Here is a 23,023-nt window from a genome sequence, read left to right on the forward strand (position 1 = left end):
TTTAAATCAATTCTTGTATTTGAAGTAGTTTGTAAATATTGCTTTATTTCTTTAATTTGTATACATTTTGTATTTGATTAAAATTTTAATTATTTAAACATTTTAATTGTCATTTTAAATCAATTCTTGTATTTGAAGTAGTTTGTAAATATTGCTTTAATTCTTTAATTTGTCTACATTTTGTATTTGATTAAAATTTTAATTATTTAAAACATTTTAATTGGCTATTTAAATCAATTCTTGTATTTGAAGTAGTTTGTAAATATTGCTTTAATTCTTTAATTTGTCTACATTTTGATTTGATTAAAATTTTAATTATTTAAAACATTTTAATTGTCATTTTAAATAAATTATTGTATTTAAAGTAGTTTGTAAATATTGCTTTATTTCTTTAATTTGTATACATTTTGTATTTGATTAAAATTTTAATTATTTAAAACATTTTAATTGTCATTTTAAATCAATTCTTGTATTTGAAGTAGTTTGTAAATATTGCTTTAATTCTTTAATTTGTCTACATTTTGTATTTGATTAAAATTTTAATTATTTAAAACATTTTAATTGTCTATTTAAATCAATTCTTGTATTTGAAGTAGTTTGTAAATATTGCTTTAATTCTTTAATTTGTCTACATTTTGTATTTGATTAAAATTTTAATTATTTAAAACATTTTAATTGTCTATTTAAATCAATTCTTGTATTTGAAGTAGTTTGTAAATATTGATTTAATTCTTTAATTTGTCTACATTTTGATTTGATTAAAATTTTAATTATTTAAAACCATTCATTGTATTTTATTTGGATCCAATCTTGTATTTGAAGTAGTTTGTAAATATTGCTTTAATTCTTTAATTTGTCTACATTTTGTATTTGATTAAAATTTTAATTATTTAAAACATTTTAATTAAAATTTTAAATCAATTTTGTATTAAAAATAGTTTGTAAATATTGCTTTAATTCTTTAATTTGTCTACATTTTGTATTTGATTAAAATTTTAATTATTTAAAACATTTTAATTGTCATTTTAAATCAATTCTTGTATTTGAAGTAGTTTGTAAATATTGCTTTAATTCTTTAATTTGTCTACATTTTGTATTTGATTAAAATTTTAATTATTTAAAACATTTTAATTGTCATTTGAAATCAATTGATTGTATTTGAAGTAGTTTGTAAATATTGCTTTAATTCTTTAATTTGTCTACATTTTGTATTTGATTAAAATTTTAATTATTTAAAACAACAATTGTCATTTTTCAGTCACAGCCAAGTAAAGACATTGATAGTTTGTAAAATTCTTTAATTTGTCTACATTTTGTATTTGATTAAAATTTTAATTATTTAAAACATTTTAATTGTCATTTTAAATCAAAATTGTATTTGAAGTAGTTTGTAAATATTGCTTTAATTCTTTAATTTGTCTACATTTTGTATTTGATTAAAATTTTAATTATTTAAAACATTTTAATTGTCATTTTAAATCAATCTTGTATTTGAAGTAGTTTGTAAATATTGCTTTAATTCTTTAATTTGTCTACATTTTGTATTTGATTAAAATTTTAATTATTTAAAACATTTTAATTGTCATTTTAAATCAATTCTTGTATTTGAAGTAGTTTGTAAATATTGCTTTAATTCTTTAATTTGTCTACATTTTGTATTTGATTAAAATTTTAATTATTTAAAACATTTTAATTGTCATTTTAAATCAATTCTTGTATTTCAATCGTTTGTAAATATTGACTTTAATTCAAATCTTATCTTACATTTTGTATTTGATTAAAATTTTAATTATTTAAAACATTTTAATTGTCATTTTAAATCAATACTTGTATTTGAAGTAGTTTGTAAATATTGATTTATTTTTTTAATTTGTCTACATTTTGTATTTGATTAAAATTTTAATTATTTAAAACATTTTAATTGTCTATTTAAATCAATTCTTGTATTTGAAGTAGTTTGTAAATATTGCTTTATTTCTTTAATTTAATACATTTTGTATTTGATTAAAATTTTAATTATTTAAAACATTTTAATTGTCATTTTAAATCAAATCTTGTATTTGAAGTAGTTTGTAAATATTGCTTTAATTCTTTAATTTGTCTACATTTTGTATTTGATTAAAATTTTAATTATTTAAAACATTTTAATTAATATTTTAAATCAATTCTTGTATTTGAAGTAGTTTGTAAATATTGCTTTAATTCTTTAATTTGTCTACATTTTGTATTTGATTAAAATTTTAATTATTTAAAACATTTTAATTGTCATTTTAAAAATTCAATTGATTGTAAAATATTGCTATATTTATAATATAATTCTTTAATTTGTTACATTTTGTATTTGATTAAAATTTTAATTATTTAAAACATTTTAATTGTCATTTAAATAAAATATTTGTATTTAAAGTAGTTTGTAAATATTGCTTTATTTCTTTAATTTGTATACATTTTGTATTTGATTAAAATTTTAATTATTTAAAACATTTTAATTGTCTATTTAAATTAATTCTTGTATTTGAAGTAGTTTGTAAATATTGCTTTAATTCTTTAATTTGTCTACATTTTGTATTTGATTAAAATTTTAATTATTTAAAACATTTAAAATTGTCTTTTAAATCAATTCTTGTATTTGAAGTAGTTTGTAAATATTGCTTTAATTCTTTAATTTGTCTACATTTTGTATTTGATTAAAATTTTAATTATCTAAAACATTTTAATTGGCTATTTAAATCAATTCTTGTATTTGAAGTAGTTTGTAAATATTGCTTTAATTCTTTAATTTGTCTACATTTTGATTTGATTAAAATTTTAATTATTTAAAACATTTTAATTGTCATTTTAAATAAATCTTGTATTTGAAGTAGTTTGTAAATATTGCTTTAACTTCTTTAATTTGTCTACATTTTATTTGATTAAAATTTTAATTATTTAAAACATTTTAATTGTCAATTTAAATCAATTCTTGTATTTGAAAGTAGTTTGTAAATATTGCTTTATTTCTTTAATTTGTATACATTTTGTATTTGATTAAAATTTTAATTATTTAAAACATTTTAATTAATGGTTTAAATCAATTCTTGTATTTGAAGTAGTTTGTAAATATTGCTTTAATTCTTTAATTTGTCTACATTTTGTATTTGATTAAAATTTTAATTATTTAAAACATTTTAATTGTCTAATTTAAATCAATTGATTGTATTTAAGTAGTTTGTAAATATTCTTTAATTATTTAACTACATTTTGTATTTGATTAAAATTTTAATTATTAAATAATTTTAATTTCATTTTGTTTGTTATTTACAACAATTGCATTGTATTTGAAGTAGTTTGTAAATATTGCTTTAATTCTTTAATTTGTCTACATTTTGTATTTGATTAAAATTTTAATTATTTAAACATTTTAATTGTCATTTTAAATCAAATTGTATTTGAAGTTTTTGTAAATATTGCTTTAATTCTTTAATTTGTCTACATTTTGTATTTGATTAAAATTTTAATTATTTAAAACATTTTTATTGTCATTTTAAATCAATTCTTGTATTTGAAATAGTTTGTAAATATTGCTTTATTCTTTAATTTGTCTACATTTTGTATTTGATTAAAATTTTAATTATTTAAAACATTTTAATTGTCTAATTTAAATCGTGTTCTTGTATTTGAAGTAGTTTGTAAATATTGCTTTAATTCTTTAATTTGTCTACATTTTGTATTTGATTAAAATTTTAATTATTTAAAACATTTTAATTGTCATTTTAAATCAAGCGTCTGTCACAGTCTTTAATTTGTAATATCAATCGTTTGTAAATATTGTTTGGAACAAATTTAATTTGTCTTATCATTTTGTCATTTGATTAAAATTTTAATTATTTAAAACATTTTAATTGTCGATTAAACGATTCTTGTATTTGAAGTATTTTTTGTAAATATTGCTTTAATTCTTTAATTTGTCTACATTTTGTATTTAATTAAAATTTTAATTATTTAAAACATTTTAATTGTCTTTAAATCAATCTTGTATTTGAAGTATTTTGTAAATATTGCTTTAATTCTTTAATTTGTCTACATTTTGTATTTGATTAAAATTTTAATTATTTAAAACATATATATTGTATTTTAAATCAACATTGTATTTGAAGTAGTTTGTAAATATTGCTTTAATTCTTTAATTTGTCTACATTTTGTATTTGATTAAAATTTTAATTATTTAAAACATTTTAATTGAACTTTAAATCAATTTTTGTATTTGAAATATTTGTAAATATTGCTTTAATTATTTATATTTGTAAAATTTTGTATTATTAAAATTTTAATTATTTAAAACATTTTAATTGTCATTTTAAATCAATTCTTGTATTTGAAGTAGTTTGTAAATATTGCTTTAATTCTTTAATTTGTCTACATTTTGTATTTGATTAAAATTTTAATGGACAGTTAGCGAYAATATCATCGATAAACTGATCGGTTGTCRACAACCGGTTTGATTTAATTGACAAATGTGTTAAYTGTTTGAAACAATTCATTGTATTATTAAATCCAATCAAATCAATGCCATCATAATAATTATCATAACTATCTATGATATGCAATCGCTTTAATTGTTTAAAATTATCGCAAATACTTTTCAATAAATCGCTACAATTTTCATCCCTTTGAATACGAAAATCAATTGTCAATCTTTTCAATCGGCGACAGTTGCGACCAATTGGTGGCAACAGTTGCGGMAATTGTTTCCAATAGGTTTCGAAGATATCATTCACATTAATGGTTAGGTCCAACAATTGTGTCAATTGAGACAAACWMGACATAATTGTCTTTATATCGTTATAACTCATATTGTTATAGGTATCTTCAAAAATATCCAGTTCATAGAGATATACACTAATTGATATCAATTGATTGCCATATAATCGGACAATATCTTCAAATATGTTAACCATTTGACTGTATGTAAAAYAGATACAAAGTTTGCTTAATCTATTGAATAGCGGCTCCAAAGTCAACAATTGAAATATTTCAATTACAGCCAAGTTTTGATACACTTCATAGCAATCACTGTACGAGTTTGGATTGTAATCAAATGACGACAAGTTTATACATTTTCGGAGATTTCGACGCAAAATTGTATCAATTTTTTGACACCAATCGAGTCTTATGTAAATTGTCTGCAATTGTTTGCCAAATACGTCGAAAAAATCATCAACGATTGGCACAGAAATGTTATGGCTATTAAATGTGTTGAAATAAGGAGATAAGGCGTCGTCATCGAAGTCGTGGCAGATATAGATGTGTCGGACGTGAGGACAATATTGGCAAATGGTTGGCAATAGTTGTGTTTTAAGCCAATAACAGTCCCTAATTTCAATCCGTGTAATGTTTGGACACTTGGATACTGTGGTAATCAATGCGTTCATTCGGTCAGTCGGACACAAGTCAGTCGGTCTGTACTTTTTTGGATCAAACATATCGTCAAATATAGCGTCTGTCACAGTATGTAATATCAATCGTTGCCATTGTTTGGATACAAATTCAAGTCTTATCTTATCATCAAATGTCAGATAAGATAATATCAATTGACATAAATAATCGCCAAAACGATCAAACGATTGTCGTTTTAAGTATTTTATTGTTCTTCGCAATCGGCTCTTCATTGTCAGCACTGGTAAATAATCCCTCATTTTCTATGATATCATATTCTGAAAAATAAATCATTTCTTTATTGCCATCGATGACTGAATCATTGTCTAAATTAATACCATTTATGTTATGAGACAATGGTTTACAATTTAATATCAAATCAATTAATAGTCAAATATATATTATATTTTGCGCACACATTGACTAACACTTAATACTGTATTAATAAATGACTTAAAAATTTATTAGTATTTTCATTGCTTTAAAAATAAATAAAAAAAACTACTGAACTTTAAATTTTAGAATATTATAATTATATTAATTATTAATTATTAATATCTAGTAACATAACATATATATTAATATAACATACATAGTATATGATTTGATTATTAGTGTTATAACAAACTAAATAACTCAAGTGTTTTTTAATTTTAATTTATAAATAATATAATGATATTAATTAAAAAACTAATTCCTGGTAATTATAAATTATTTCTAAATATATTAACACAAACAATGCTTTTATATTGCAACAATATATATTATAGTATTATATATTAATAGTATTAAACTAATGTTTAAAAAATCACTTTTCATAAATATAAATACTAATTATATTTATTTTGATTTATTTTAGTTATATGATTGAATTCGATACAATATAAAGTATTTAATAATAAAATAAGCATCAAAACATTAAATAAATTTAATATTTTTTTATATTAATAAAAATTTACTATTTTATTAAATATAAATAATAGTTGTATTCACCCAATAGATTGGTTAAAAAATCTATATTAATTTTAATCAAATATTGATTACCAGTAATAATCAAAATTTATTTTTCGTGATTYAAAATTATCTTYTATMKCWTTTATATCATCGAAGTTGAMATTGTTTAAGTAAATTGTCCGCAAATGTGGTAATCGTAACAATGATTKCAATGCATTTGAATCAATGTAATTACCGCTGTATTKCAAGTATTGAAGTCGCGGACAGTTAGCGACAATATYATCGATAAACTGATCGGTTGTCGAAATCTCATTTGATTTTATTGACAAATGTGTTAACTGTTTAAAACCACTCATTGTATTATTAGATCCAATCCAATCAATCTCATCATAATTACGATAACTATCTGTGATATGCAATCGCTTTAATTGTTTAAAATTATCGCAAATATTTTTAAATAAATCGCTACAATTTTCATCCCTTTCAATATGAAAATTAATTGTCAATCTTTTCAATCGTTGACAATTGCGACCAATTGGTGACAACAGTTGCGGAAATTGTTTCCAATAGGTTGCGTCGTTATCATATACATGAATGGTTAGGTCCAACAATTGTGTCAATTGTGACAAACACGACATAATTGTCTTTATATCGTTATAAGTCATATTCGTATAGTTATGTCCATAAATATCCAATTCATAGAGATATACACTAATTGATGTCAATTGATTGCCATATAATCGGACAATATCTTCAAATATGTTAACCATTCGACTGTCTGTAAAACGGATACAAAGTTTGCTTAATCTGTTGAATAACGGATCCAAAGACAACAATTGCATTATTTCAGTCACAGTCAAGTTTTTATACAATTCATAGTAATCACTATCAATGTATGGATTGTAATCAAATGACAACAAGTTTATACATTTACGKAGATTTCGACGCAAAATTGTATCAATTTTTTGACACCAATCGAGTCTTATATAAATTGTCTGCAATTGTTTGCCAAATACGTGGAAAAATTCGTCAACAATGGGCACAGATATGTTGTCGCTGTTAAATGTGTTGTTAAACATTGATATGGAGTCGTAGTCGCAGTCGTGGCAGATATAGATGTGTCGGACGTGAGGACAATATCGGCAAATGGTTGGCAACAGTTGTGTTTTAAGCCAATAACAGTCCCTAATTTCAATCCGTGTAATGTTTGGACACTTCGATAGTGTGGTAATCAATGARTTCATTCGGTCAGTCGGACACAAGTCAGTCGGTCTGAACTGTTTTGGRTCAAACATATCGTCAAATATAGCGTCTGTCACAGTCTCTAATATCAATCGTTGCCATTGTTTGGACRCAAATTCAAGTCTTATCTTATCATCAAATGTCAGATAAGATAATATCAATTGACATAAATCATCGCCAAAACGATCAAACGATTGTCGTCTTAAGTATTTTCTTTTTAAATATCTTCGCAATCGTCTCTTCATTGTCAGCACTGGTTAATAATCCATCATTTCTTTTGATACCATATCTGATGAAAATTCTGAAAAATAAATTATCTCTTTATTGTCATCGATGACTAAATCATTGTCTCAATTAATACCATATCTGTTATGAGACAATGGTTTACGATTTAATATCAAATCAATTAATAGTCAAATATATCATATATTTTGCGCATACATTGACTAACACTTAATACTGTATTAATAAATGACTCAAAAAAAATGTATTAGTATTTTCATTGCTTTATTAATAAATAAAAAAACTACTGAACTTTAAATTTTTGAATATTATAATTATATTAATTAGTAATTATTAATATTTAGTAAAATTTAGTATTAGTAATACTCACTGTAGTATATGATTTAATTATTAGTATTGTAACTAAACTAAATAGCTAAAATTTTTAAAAAAATAATATTTAAATAATATAATGATATCATTAAAAAATCAATTACCGGTAATATTTAATAGCAAAAAATATCTTTAAATGACTAATACAAACATTGCTTTAATATTACTGTATTAATAATACTTAAAATTTAAGTTTTAATAAGTTTTTTTTAATATATAAATATCATTATAAAATTACTGTTAAAGTAATTATTAAAAATATTGGTAATATAATGTTTTTAATTAAATAAAATATATCATATAATTAGATCAAAAATACATAGAATTAATTAAATATAAAAAATATATATATATATATTTATTATAATCAAATAAACAAATAAAATAATAAAATAAAAACTAAATTACAAAAATAGTTTTACATACATTTCACAGCAATTTATTATTTTCACCGGAAATGAAAACTTTGCAAATTTTTCTACAATTTTGAATAGCATTCAAATCGGCGTTACAGACATTGTTTAAGATAATTGTCCGCAAATGTGGTAATTGTGACAACGATTGCAATCCATTTGAATCAATGCAATAACCCGTGTATTCAAGATATTGAAGTCGAGGACAGTTAGCGACAATATTACTGATAAAGTGATGATCGGTTGTCGACATCTTCTTTGATATGATCGACAAATGTGTTAACTGTTTGAATCCATTCATCATCTGATGATTGTCATCTGATCCAATCAAATCAATACCATTACGAGATTTTTCAATCAAAAACAATCGCTTTAATTGTTTAAAATTATCGAAAATACTTTTCAATAAATTGCTGCCAATTTCGTCATCGATTTCATTAGTTTCTAAACAAATTGTCAATCTCTTCAATCGGTAACAATTGTGACCAATTGGTGGCAACAGTTGCGACAATTGTGTCCAATCAGTATTGTCGATATCATTAAGTTTAATATTTAAGTCAAACAATTGTGACATTTGTGACAAACCGGTCATTATTGTCTTAAAGTGGTCACTAATTTCATCCAAAATGATTTCCACATACAATACAGTCAATTGTTTGCCATATAGTCGGACAATATCTTGAAAAATGTTAACCATTTTCTTATTTAAGACATTGATCTCAAGTTTCTTCAGTCTCTTGAATAGCGGTTCAATAGTCAACTGTCTATAAATTTCAGGCACAGAGTCGCTAAATGTCGATAGATTTGTACACTTCTTGAGATGTTTGATGAGAACTTTGTTCAGTAGTTTAAAGACTTGATCTTTCACTTGAATTGTCTGCAATTGTTCGGCAAAGACAGTGAATAGTCTATCATATTCTGGAATCAATTGATTGAGTCTATGAAAGAGTGGAACCAATTCATCGATTATATCGTAGAGTGACACCAAATTGTTTGTACCAACGTTTCTGTCTATATAGATGTGTCGCAACTGTGGACAGTATCGGATAATTAATGACAATATAGATAAGTATCGGTTAATTGATGAAAAACTATAGGTATAATCTTTAGTAAAATCCAAAAGACTAATATCAATGCTTGTAATGTTTGGACACTTCGACAACAGTGCGGTCAACGAGTTGTCGGTTATTTGCAGGAACTTCTCATCAAATCTAATGTCTGTCACAGTCTGTGGTATCAATTGATGCCATTGTTTGGACACCGATTCATGTCTTAGTTTGTCCTCAAATGTCAGATAAGATAACATGAGTTCTGACAAATCATCGCCGAAACGATCAAACGATTGTCGACTCGAAGAATCGTTAGTTAAACCCATTTTCTTTGCCACCAATGGCTGACTAATCGCTTGTTTTGTTGATGTCATACCTGAAGACTAATAACTATCAATGAAAGACAATATATACAGTATTAAGAAAACTAAATAATCTTACAATTTGATGAAACAATTTAATGATAATATATATTTTTAATGAATTGAAATCAATTGAAACAAATTTTTTAAAACACTTGAATCAATTGAAATTAATAAAACTATTTTATATTTAAAATCCCAATAAAATTATTTGAATACAGATTGCGAGACATTTGATTACAACAATAGGTTTATAGACATTTAGGTATATATAATAGTACTTAAACGTAAAGGTTTTTTAATTATTGTTAAAATTATTTAAATACTAATAATAAATTAGTAAAACAAATACAATATATACTGTATATATAATAATTTATTAATAGGCATAAAAATTTTATTTAAAAAATAAAATAAATATTTAAAAAAACACATTTTTTGTATATTTGAATTAAATATAATTGTCGGCAAATGTGTGGTCAATACGATGACCACTGTATACAACAAGATATTGAAGTCGCGGACAGTTTGGCGACAATATATTACCGATAAACTGATCGGTTGTCGACATAGGCTTTCATAGGATTGTCAATTTTATTAACTGTTTGATATCATTCATCGTATTATTAATATTAGATAAAATTGTTTAAAATTTTCAATAAATAGTTTAAATAATTAATTAAATTAATCTACTTTACAAATTAAATCAATTTTAATAATATATTAGTTCCAATATAGTAGTATTTATTTTTATTATTACAATCAATTATAATGTATTATAAATTATAAATTTTATGATAAAAATTTTTTCTATTATAATTCTAATTAATTAAATAATTTAACTTGTTTAATTTAATTTATGTTTACAATCACTGTAAATGTCATAATATTTACTAAACAAATATCATAAATAAAATAAGATATTTTTGTATCATTGTTTAAAAAAACTCTATTTATTTATTTTAGAAATTATTTTTTTAATCTACACTTTATTTAGGCAACAATTTTCAATGACATCCTAATTGATTTTGAATATCATTTTGATTTATCTATTATTTACTTAATATGTATAAATAAAGTTTAATATATATTTTTTATTCAATTAAATAATATTACTAACAATTATAATATACAGTACTAATAAAATTATATTTTGTCAAACATTTTTTTATATATACAGTATATATAAACATTCAATTAAATAGTAATTATTAATGATTACAACAGTGATAATATATTTTTATATATTTATATTTATAAAGTAATCAACAACAAAAAAACATTTATTTACTAAACAGTGTATAAAAATATATATATTGAGTTTAAAGTATTTTATTATTTGAAATAAAAAAAGTTAATGAGTTATAATATACCATATAGTTATTAAAAGTTATATTTGTTTAAGTGTTAAGTAAAGTGACCAACAATTTTAGGTTTAGTCCCAACACAATGGCTATTAGTGCCGAGTTTTCAATTGTCGACTATCTTGTATTCGGTCTATTGTTGGCCATTTCGTCGGCAATTGGTATCTACTTTTGGTTCAGTGCCCGCAAACGGGTATCCAGTGACGAATTTTTGACCGGCAATCGCCAGTTGGGTGTATTCCCGGTCACACTGTCACTGGTGGCCACTTTTATGTCGACCAATACATTGCTTGGTTTGCCGGCCGAAGTCTATCAGGTGGGCACACAGTTCTCGATGAATATCATATCGTTTTTTGTGGCCATTGTGTTGGCCGCACACGTATTTATGCCAATCTATTACCGGTTGGGCCTATTGAGTGTCAATGAGGTGGGTGTTTAAGAGTGTGGGCTATATTTTATATTAATGTTTCAATTTTTATGTCCCAGTATTTGGCCAAAAGATTTAACTCCGGGTACATACGTCTGGCCGGAACTTTCGGTTTTATTTTAGCGACTGTATGTAAAAAATAAATTATTAATTATTATATATTGTATATACAAGTAAACTAGATTTTAATGGTTAGACCATTATTTAGCCTATTAATAATTAATAAAATAGTCTATTAAATCAATATTAATTATTTTTGATCAAAAATTATATAATTTTTATAGTTATTTAAAAAGCATTTATTGATTATAAAAAATTATTATCAATAAAAATATTTTTTGTTGTTTACAGACTACACATATGGCAACTGTTTTATATGGTCCGGCATTAGCATTAAGCTCCGGTAGTTTAGTTTATTTAGTTTAAATTATAAAATATTATTATTATTATTAGAAAGAAATTAATTTTTATTAAACTAAATTAATTATTATTAATAATTTTAATGTTTTTTTCTATCATATTATTAGTTACTCCTCTATCGATCACAACATCTATACTAGTGGTTGGAGTTATCTGTACTTTCTATACAACAATTGTTAGTTAGTTTAATAATAATTATTTTTGTTTGTTTGTTTGAAAAAAAGTAACTTAGATTTTAAAATCTAATCTAATTAAATATATAATTAAAATATTACAAATTATTAGAAAAAATTAATTAATATTTATTTTTTTGTGTAATTAAACCAAATAAAAAAGGGTGGCATTAAAGCTGTTATATGGACTGATGTTATACAATGTATACTAATGTTTTTGGGTGTCCTAATGGTTATCATACAAGTTTGTGGGCAAAAAAAGCATTTTTTATATAATATTATTATTTTTTTTAATAATTTATATATTTTTTTATGTCAAATAATTTAAAGGGTATTTCAGAAGTCGGCGGTATAGCCAAAGTGTGGGATATCAATGAAAAGGGCGGTCGACTCAAGTTTTTCAAGTAATCAAAAATATTTGTATAATAAAAAAACTATATATTTGTTATATTATGTTATTATATATTATATGTACTGTAATTTATAGCTAAAGTTATTAATTTAAAAAATTATAATATAATACAATTAAAATGATTAATTGATTTTTATTTTATTATTGTTATAATTAGTATGCAATTTGATGTCTACAATCACGACAACTTCTGGAATGTCGTAATCGGTACAACCATTTCATGGACAGCTGTCTATTGTGTCAAACAGGCACAGGTTCAGCGATACATTAGTATGGAATCGGCGGCTAAAGCCAAACGGTATTTTAGTATTTAAAAAAATGTATATAATTTATGTACTATACTGGTCATTGACATTTTGACATTTTAAAAAAAATTAAAGTACCCTCTACTGGAACCTACCCGGCCTAATACTATTGTGCGTGTTGGCCATAATGTGCGGTATGGTTATATACGCCAAATATCATGATTGCGATCCAATCACTTTGGGACTAATCAGCCGACACGACCAACTGATGCCCTACTTTGTGATGGACACACTGGCAAAATATCCGGGACTACCCGGCCTATTTGTAGCATGTATATTTAGCGGATCGCTTAGGTAGCTAAACAAAAATTTTGTTTTTAATTACTATTTTTTGTGTGTTTGTAAATAATATACCACTTATAATATTTGATACAAAATAGTTCATTATCATCTGGTTTCAATGCATTGGCTACCATGACATGGATAGATATAGTCAAACCATGTTTGAAAATAACCGATGAAAAACAGACTCTAAACATAACTAAACTAATTGGTAGGTTAGGGTATGATAACAGTATTGATTGACTAATAATTGATTGATTTTAAATTTATAAATTAAACTGTTTGTCAATCCTATCAATTAAAAGCCATGTGCTATGGATTGTTGGCAATAGCCATGTCCTTTGGTGTTGGAAATGCTGGTACTGTAATGCAAGTATCGTTAGCATTGACGGGATCAACATCGGGACCAATGTTTTCACTGTTTATTGTCGGCATATTCTATCCCTATGCAACATCATTGGTATGTACCGTATGTATTGTTGATTAATAATACAAACAAACAAGTAAACAAAATTAGCATGATAATTTTTGTTTACTAATATTTTTTTTAAAAAATTATAAATAACTATTTACGTTACTGTATATACACGACAACACAATTTAGGCGACACTAATTGGTTTTATAAGCGGTATATCCGTTAGTTATATGCTATCAATTGGTGCAATGATTATCCCGCGACCCAAAGTCTCATTGCCGACAACTATCGACTCGTGTGCGGCTCATCTGATCCAAGACTATCTACTGATGATGGGATCAAATAACAAAACATCATTAGTTAGGCCAGTGTTTATCGCACACTACGATAATCCCGAGTATTTTGATTTTAATTTGTTATTTATATCTTTAAAAATAATTTAACTAATGTAACAATTATTGTACAATTTTTAAAAAAAATTTAATTTGTTTAGTGGTTTTGGTAAAGTGTTTCATATATCATATCTATTGATGTCAACCATTGGTTTGATTATCTCATTGTTTTTTACCATAATTTTAAGTCTATGTATAGGTTTGTTAATTAACAGTATATTTAATTTTTTTTATAACATACCTATAAAAATAAATTAATATTTTTAAATTTATTATTTTTTTATTTAAAATAAAGGCAAACGCAATGATAATATAGATCCGAGTCTATTGTCACCGATTGTTAAATACATATATCCATTGAATAGCAAACGGCAAACATATTATAAAACATCAGTTAAAAAGGTTTTTTTTCACAAAAAATATATTGTAATATATAAATGTTTTTAAATTTAATATTTATTTATTTTTTATAATTAAGGATTCATTGAATAAAGACACTTCTATATGAATTATATATATAATTATAGTATTGAATAGATTATTAAAAAATATATAATAATATATCCATCAAAAGTTATCTATTAGTTATCAAAACAAAAATAAATTGAAATTTTGTTTTTTTTTTGTATTTTTGTCTGCAAATATATTATTCATTTATAATTTAACAAAATTAATAGATTATTTATGAAAAATTTTTATAATATAACCAAATGGTAACTAAATTACCGTTAAATAAGTTTTTTTAATGTTATAATTATTGGAAAAAAAGGTTATATAAAAGATCACTGTCTGAACAATTGCCGTCATATGACTTGTAATATCTAATATCGTTTGAATTAATAGTAATATCGCGTAATTTACCGCACAATTCAATCTCATCGAAATCAATATCGTCTTCATCGACATTGTTTAAGTTAATTACCTGTAATTTCGGTAATCGTAACACTGATTGCAATTGATTTGAATCAATGCGATCGCCGCTGTAATCCAAGTACTGTAGTCGCGGACAGTTAGCAACAATATTACCGATAAACTGCTGATCGGTTGTCGACATTGGCATTGATATGATTGACAAATGTGTCAAACGTTTGAATCCATTCATTGTATTATTAGATACAATCAAATCAATGTTATAATACAATCGACTTAAATATAGTCTCTTTAATTGTTTAAAATTATGGGAAATAGTCGACAATATATGGTTGCCATCCATAAGATTATCGTTATTATCGTTAATATCTTGTCTTTCGTTAATCATATATAGTTTTAATCGCTTCAATTGTTGACATTTTTGACCAATTGGTGGCAAAAGTTTTACAAATTCTTGTAAATTACTGAACCGATCTTTGATTTCGATCTTTAAGTCAATCAACAATTTTGCCATCATTTCGGACAAACCAGTCATAACTTTGTTAACCGATTGGAAATTTGGATGATTCTTCAGTTGTATGGACAGTGCTTTCAATTGATGGCCATATAGTGAGACAATCTTAACGAAAATATCTACCATTTCGTTGGTTTCGATAGTAATCCGAAGTTTTTTTAGTTTCTGGTAAACCAGTGGTTGTTGTTCACCAATACTAGCGAAGTGACGATATATACGATTTTGATTGTCGGCAAAGTCAGTGATGAACTTAAATCTCTTGATATTTATACAGTTTTCGATATTATTGTCCAATGAATCGATTACTTCTTGGCGTTCGGTATTAGTCACACAAATTATTTCCAATTGTTTAGCAAATCGGCCGAAAAATTCTTCAATTTCTTCGGAAACGTCTACAAAATCTTCTTCATCATCACCATATAAATCAATACGAATGTGTCGTAAGTGTGGACAGTATTGGCTAATCAATGGTAACCGAAATATATTGCAATAAATGTCGAGTTGTGTAACGTTTGGACACTTCATCAACAGTTTAGCCAACTCGTCGTCGTCTAACAAATTAGACCATTCATTCAATCCAATCATTGTTACAGTTTTCAGTATCAATCGTTGCCATTGTTTGGACACCGATTCAAGTTTTAGTTTGTCTTCGGTTGTCAGATAAGACAACAACAGTTCAGCCAAATCATCGCCAAAACGATCAAACGATTGTCTTATTGACCATTCATTTCTTGAATGTATTTTCTTAGCCATCAATAACCACATCATTAGATTATTTGATGCCATAAATACCTTTGAAGATAATAATAATTAATAAATTAGTAATCAATTTGAAAGCAATTGAAATAAATGCTTGTTTTTTGTTGTGAACTATAATATAAAACATTGAAATCAATTGAATACTTGAATACAATTATTCAATTCAATCATTGATTTGCATATTCAATGCTTTAACAAACAAAAATCAATGCTTTACTGTACTATTGGTTGAAAATTTTTAATAGTTTTTAAATATCTATACATATATTAGTCAATAATTATTTTTCTAAAAAAAATTATCCAAATATATTCAAAACCAAAATATTGGATAATTTTATACAAATTTATTATATAAGATCTCTAAACTATCAGTTTAAGCATTAATACAATGCATATCATTGTATTTTAATGTGTAAATGCATTATGTAGTCAATGAATAGACAAAAAAAACACATTTGTTCAACAATTGTTTTTTTTTAATCAAAACTAATATTATATATTTTGGTTTTGAATATATTCGGACAGTTATTTTTTTTAGAAATTTTATTATTGATTTTATACATTAAATTACGTAAAAAATAATAGGGTTCAATTAACTATAGAATCTATAGTATATAATCTATAATTAACTTTATAAATATGAATTTTTTAGCTATTATTATAATTTATGAAAATTATCATGATAAAAGTAATCACACTTATATATATATACTAGTACAAATTAAATAAATATTTTATCTAAGTCATAGTTTAGTTATTATTTACAGTATTGTAATCTATTTTTAAAAACTTTTAAATAAATAATTAAAAAATTATTATGTTATCTATGAATAATTATTTTATTTATTATAATTTTGATTCAAAATTTTTGAACATCAATAATGTTATAACATTTATCAAAAAAAAGTTATCATGTATACTATAGATTATCTACAAAATAAAGTTTATATTATAAACTAGTAAAATAATTATTAATATATATAAATTTATATCAAATTTTTAAATAAATATTTATTATTATCTATTAAAGTTTTCTGCCGTATACTAGTAATTAGATTCATAATAAAATTCAAATATTTATTAATACAAATATCAGTCATTTTTTAAAATTGTTTAAAATTTGTTTAAAAATAATATATAACTAATAAATTACTGGCAATTTTTCTTTAGTTATATATTTTTAATATTAGTTTTTTATTTATAAAAAAATTGTTTATTTATTTTTTGAAAAAAAACTTTTTTTCTAATCTCTAATTTCTAATTTAGGAAAATATTTCAATTACATACTAATTGATTTTTGTTGATATAATAAACATTTAATTTCAAAATAATCATTATTAATATGTGATAATATTTTTAATTTTTTTATATCAGTTGATATAATAGTTGATTTAGACTTTAGAAAAAAGTTAGTGAATTATATAATGTAATAAAAATTATTTTTTGTTTATTAAATATTAATGTCACCAACAATTTAGGTATATTTAAAAAAAATAAATTATAATATAACATTAATTTACTAAACAGTGTATAAAAAATATATTGAGTTTAAAGTATTTTATTATTGAAAATAAAAAAAAAGTTAATTAGTTATAGTATATCATATAGTTATTAAAAGTTATATTTGTTTAAGTGTTAAGTAAAGTGACCAACAATTTTAGGTTTAGTCCCAACACAATGGCTATTAGCGCCGAATTTTCAATTGTCGACTATCTTGTATTCGGACTATTGTTGGCCATTTCGTCGGTAATTGGCGTCTACTTTTGGTTCAGTGGCCGTAAACGAGTATCCAATGACGAGTTTTTGACCGGCAATCGCCAGTTGGGTGTATTCCCGGTTACACTGTCACTGGTGGCCACTTTTACGTCGACCAATACATTGCTGGGTATGCCGGCCGAAGTCTATCAGGTGGGCACACAGTTTTCGTTGCAAATCATATCGTTTTTTGTGGCCATTGTGTTGGCCGCTCACGTATTTATGCCAATCTATTACCGTATGGGACTATTGAGTGTCAATGAGGTTAGTGGGGGTGTTGTTGTCTAAGATTATTATTTTTTTTGTTGAAAATTTTATTTTATTAATTTTTAATACAATACATGTTTATATTTTTTATTATTTAATTAATTTTTAATATAATATATGTATATATTTTTTATTAGTTTTTAATATAATACATGTATATATTTTTTTAATTATTTTTTTTGAAATAAAAATTATATCACAGTATTTGGCCAAAAGATTTAACTCACCGTACATTCGTATGGCCGGAACCGTTGGTTTTATTTTAGCGACTGTACGTATAAATCATTTTAATAATAATAATGTTTTTTTTTAATTTTAGTAATTATATTATCAATATATATAACTCTATAATACAGTATTAAATTTGATTTTTTTTCTGTTAGAGATTTTTTGTTTAATAATTAGTTTTAGGTTAGATTATCTACAATAAACTATAATAATTAGTTTTAGTATTTAATTATAATAACATTTTTATTTTATTTTATTTTACAGACTCCACATATGGCTATTGTTTTATATGGTCCGGCACTAGCATTGAGCTCAGGTATTTTATTTAGTTAATATAGTTTATTATTATTGTTTGATATGTTTTTTTTAATTATTATTATTAAATATAATTTTTATTTTTATTGATAATTTTTAATGGCTTTTAATAGTTACTCCTCTATCGATCTCAACATCTATACTAGTGGTTGGAGTTATCTGTACTTTCTATACAACAATTGTTAGTTAGTTTAATAATAATAATTATTTTTGTTTGTTTGTTTGAAAAAAGTAACTTATATTTTAAAATCTAATCTAATTAAATATAATTACAAATTTTTGCAAATTACTAGAAAAAAATAATTAATATTTATTTTTTGTGTAATTAAACCAAATAAAAAAAGGGTGGCATTAAAGCTGTTATATGGACTGATGTTATACAATGTATACTAATGTTTTTGGGTGTCCTAATGGTTATCATACAAGTAATTAGTTGGGGGGGGGTAGATAAAAAAATGTTATAATTTATTTTAAAACTTATATTATATTTTAATAATTTTTTTTTTTAAAAGGGTATTTTAGAAGTCGGCGGAATAGCCAAAGTATGGCATATCAATGAAAAGGGCGGTCGACTCAAGTTTTTCAAGTAAGTAATCAATAATTTATTTTTAATTAAAAAAACTTTAAAAATTTAAATTTGTTGTCAATTTATTTATTTTTTCAATAACACAATAGAATAGTTAGATATTAGTGTATTTATTTAATTGATTATTTTTTTATGTTAATATTATTATTAATTAGTATGCAATTTGATGTCTACAATCACGACAACTTCTGGAACGTCGTAATCGGTACAACCATCTCATGGACAGCTGTCTACTGTGTCAAACAGGCACAGGTTCAGCGATACATTAGTATGGAATCGGCGGCTAAAGCCAAACGGTATTTTAGTACAGTATTTTAAAAATGTATATAATTTATGTACTGTTCTGGTAATTGAAATTTGGACATTTAAAAAAATAAAGTACCCTCTACTGGAACCTACCCGGCCTAATACTATTGGGTGTGATGGCCATACTATGCGGTATGGTTATATACGCCAAAAATCATGATTGCGATCCAATCACTTTGGGACTAATCAGCCGACACGACCAACTGATGCCCTACTTTGTAATGGACACACTAGCAAAATATCCGGGACTACCCGGCCTATTTGTTGCATGTATATTTAGCGGATCGCTTAGGTAGCTAAATATTTAAATTAATTGTTTAGTTTTTAAATATATATATATATAATACCGGTTCTATAAACTACTAGATAGTAATAAATTTACAGTACATTATCATCAGGTTTCAATGCATTGGCTACTATAACATGGATAGATATAGTCAAACCATGTTTGAAAATAACCAGTGATAGACAGTCGCTAAACATAACTAAGCTAATTGGTTAGGACCTAATTATAATGGGCTATAACTAACACAATAATTGATTTTTTTTAAATTTTATTCATACCTTTTATGATAATTTATCCTAAAAGCCATGTCCTATGGATTGTTAGCAATAGCCATGTCCTTTGGTGTGGGCAATGCCGGCACAGTAATGCAGGCATCGTTAGCATTGACCGGATCAACATTGGGACCAATGTTTGCACTGTTTATTATCGGCATATTCTATCCCTATGCAACATCATTGGTTTCAAATAAAAAAATTACCATGATAAATTAATTTTTTATTTTTTAATTATTATATATTTATATAAATACTTATTTTCATGATTTTTTACGACACAATTTAGGCGACACTAATTGGTTTTATAAGCGGCATATCTGTCAGTTATATGCTATCAATTGGTGCAATGATTATCCCGCGACCCAAAGTCTCATTGCCGACAACTATCGACTCGTGTGCGGCTCATCTGATCCAAGACTATCTACTGATGATGGGATCAAATAACACAACAATATTAGACCGACCAGTGTTTATCACACACTACGATAATCCCGAGTATTTAAAGTTTTTTTTATATATATAATTATTTTTAATTTACAATTAATTTTTTTTTTGGTCAGCGGTTTTGGTAAAGTGTTTCATATATCATATCTATTGATGTCAACCATTGGTTTAGTTATCTCATTGTTTGTTACCATAATATTAAGTTTATGTTTAGGTTTGTCAAAATTTAAATTGCTATTTATCATTTTATAATTATATTATTTTAAAAAATACAATAATACTGTATATTCAATGTTATATAAACTTTTTTTTTTTAAAAATTTTGATATGATTTTCAATAAAAGGCAAACGCAATGATAATATAGATCCGAGTCTATTGTCACCGATTGTTAAATACATATATCCATTGAATAGCAAACGGCAAACATATTATCAAACATCAGTTAAAAAGGTTTTTTTCACAAAAAAATATTTTGTAATATATAAATGATTTTAAATTTTATATTATTTATTTTATTATTTTTTTTTAAATTAAGGATTATACAATCAAATCAATGTTATAATATAATCGACTTAAATATAGTCTCTTTAATTGTTTAAAGTTATGGGAAATAGTCGACAATATATGGTTGCCATCCATAAGATTATCGTTATTATCGTTAATATCTTGTCTTTCATTAAACATATCAAGTTTTAATCGCTTCAATTGTTGACATTTGTGACCAATTGGTGGCAATAGTTGAACAAATTGTTGTAAATTATTGAACCGATCATTGATTTCGATCTTTAAGTCAATCAACAATTTTGCCATCATTTCGGACAAACCAGTCATAACTTTGTTAACCGATTGGAAATTTGAATGATTCTTCAGTTGTATGGACAGTGCTTTCAATTGATGGCCATATAGTGAGATAATCTTAACGAAAATATCAGCCATTTCGTTGGTATCGATAGTAATCCGAAGTTTGTTTAGTTTCTGGTAAACCAGTGGTTGTTGTTCACCAATACTAGCGAAGTGACGATATATACGATAGTGATTGTCGGCAAAGTCAGTGATGAACTTAAATCTCTTGATATTTATACAGTTTTCGATATTATTGTCCAATGAATCGATTACTTCTTGGCGTTCGGTATTAGTCACACAAATTATTTCCAATTGTTTAGCAAATCGGCCGAAAAATTCTTCAATTTCTTCGGACACCTCTTCATCTTCTTCATCGCCATATAAATCAATACGAATGTGTCGTAAGTGTGGACAGTATTGGCTAATCAATGGTAACCGAAATATATTGCAATAAATGTCGAGTTGTGTAACGTTTGGACACTTCATCAACAGTTTAGCCAACTCGTCGTCGTCTAACAAATTGGACCATTCATTCAATCCAATCATTGTTACAGTTTTCAGTATCAATCGTTGCCATTGTTTGGACACCGATTCAAGTTTTAGTTTGTCTTCGGTTGTCAGATAAGACAACAACAGTTCAGCCAAATCATCGCCAAAACGATCAAACGATTGTCTTATTGACCATTCATTTCTTGAATGTATTTTCTTAGCCATCAATAACCACATCATTAGATTATTTGATGCCATAAATACCTTTGAAGATAATAATAATTAATTTGTAAAAAAAAATCAATTAATTTATGATTTTTTTTAGCTACAATTTGATGATAATATTAATTAATAAATTAGTAATCAATTTGAAAGCAATTGAAATAAATGCTTGTTTTTTGTTGTGAACTATACTACTGTATAAAACATTGAAATCAATTGAATTGAATACTTGAATACAATTATTCAATTCAATCAATGATTTGCATATTCAATGCTTTAACAAACAAAAATCAATGCTTTACTGTACTATTGGTTGAAAATTTTTAATATATTTTCATATATTAGTCAATAATTATTTTTATAAAAAAAATTATCCCAATATATTCAAAACCAAAATATTGGATAATTTTATACAAATTTATTATATAAGATCTCTAAACTATCAGTTTAAGCATTAATACCATTGCATATCATTGTATTTTAATGTGTAAATGCATTATGTAGTCAATGAATAGACAAAAAAACACATTTGTTCAACAATTGTTTTTTTTAATCAAAACTAATATTATATATTTTGGTTTTGAATATATTCGGACAGTTATTTTTTTTAGAAATTTTATTA

The 23,023-nt window shown here is 24.3% G+C and overlaps 4 protein-coding genes across 4 annotated transcripts; 2 read left to right on the forward strand and 2 right to left on the reverse strand.

Moving 5' to 3' along the window:
* Window positions 1–4,412: 4,412 nt before the first annotated feature.
* LOC128957733 (uncharacterized) lies at window positions 4,413–5,852 on the reverse strand. The gene is made up of 2 exons (XM_054303546.1): window positions 5,754–5,852; window positions 4,413–5,693 (listed from the first exon to the last, which is right to left on the reverse strand). The coding sequence occupies exon 2, from the start codon at window positions 5,673–5,675 to the stop codon at window positions 4,413–4,415; it is 1,263 nt and encodes a 420-aa protein (XP_054159521.1). The 5' UTR covers window positions 5,676–5,693; window positions 5,754–5,852.
* Window positions 5,853–8,655: 2,803 nt separating this feature from the next.
* On the reverse strand, window positions 8,656–10,189 carry LOC128957734 (uncharacterized). The gene is made up of 2 exons (XM_054303547.1): window positions 10,130–10,189; window positions 8,656–10,071 (listed from the first exon to the last, which is right to left on the reverse strand). Exon 2 carries the CDS (start codon window positions 10,060–10,062, stop codon window positions 8,656–8,658), a length of 1,407 nt encoding a protein of 468 aa, XP_054159522.1. The 5' UTR covers window positions 10,063–10,071; window positions 10,130–10,189.
* Window positions 10,190–11,478: 1,289 nt separating this feature from the next.
* Window positions 11,479–21,543, forward strand: LOC128957735 (sodium-coupled monocarboxylate transporter 1-like). The gene is made up of 14 exons (XM_054303548.1): window positions 11,479–11,841; window positions 11,901–11,969; window positions 12,193–12,244; window positions 12,369–12,436; window positions 12,598–12,678; window positions 12,765–12,838; window positions 13,004–13,144; window positions 13,227–13,445; window positions 13,532–13,644; window positions 13,739–13,893; window positions 14,038–14,246; window positions 14,343–14,440; window positions 21,191–21,297; window positions 21,538–21,543. Exons 1-14 carry the CDS (start codon window positions 11,500–11,502, stop codon window positions 21,541–21,543), a joined length of 1,734 nt encoding a protein of 577 aa, XP_054159523.1. The 5' UTR covers window positions 11,479–11,499.
* Window positions 18,051–19,352, forward strand: LOC128958753 (sodium-coupled monocarboxylate transporter 1-like). Its single transcript, XM_054304672.1, has 5 exons — window positions 18,051–18,403; window positions 18,609–18,677; window positions 18,899–18,950; window positions 19,063–19,134; window positions 19,294–19,352. Exons 1-5 carry the CDS (start codon window positions 18,062–18,064, stop codon window positions 19,302–19,304), a joined length of 546 nt encoding a protein of 181 aa, XP_054160647.1. The 5' UTR covers window positions 18,051–18,061; the 3' UTR covers window positions 19,305–19,352.
* Window positions 21,544–23,023: the final 1,480 nt, after the last annotated feature.

The sequence above is a fragment of the Oppia nitens genome, unplaced genomic scaffold, assembly GCF_028296485.1.
Source record: "Oppia nitens isolate AA-2021 unplaced genomic scaffold, nextdenovo-longstitch-racon4-pilon3 scaffold3_pilon_pilon_pilon, whole genome shotgun sequence".
In the NCBI taxonomy this organism is placed as follows: Eukaryota; Metazoa; Arthropoda; class Arachnida; order Sarcoptiformes; family Oppiidae; genus Oppia; species Oppia nitens.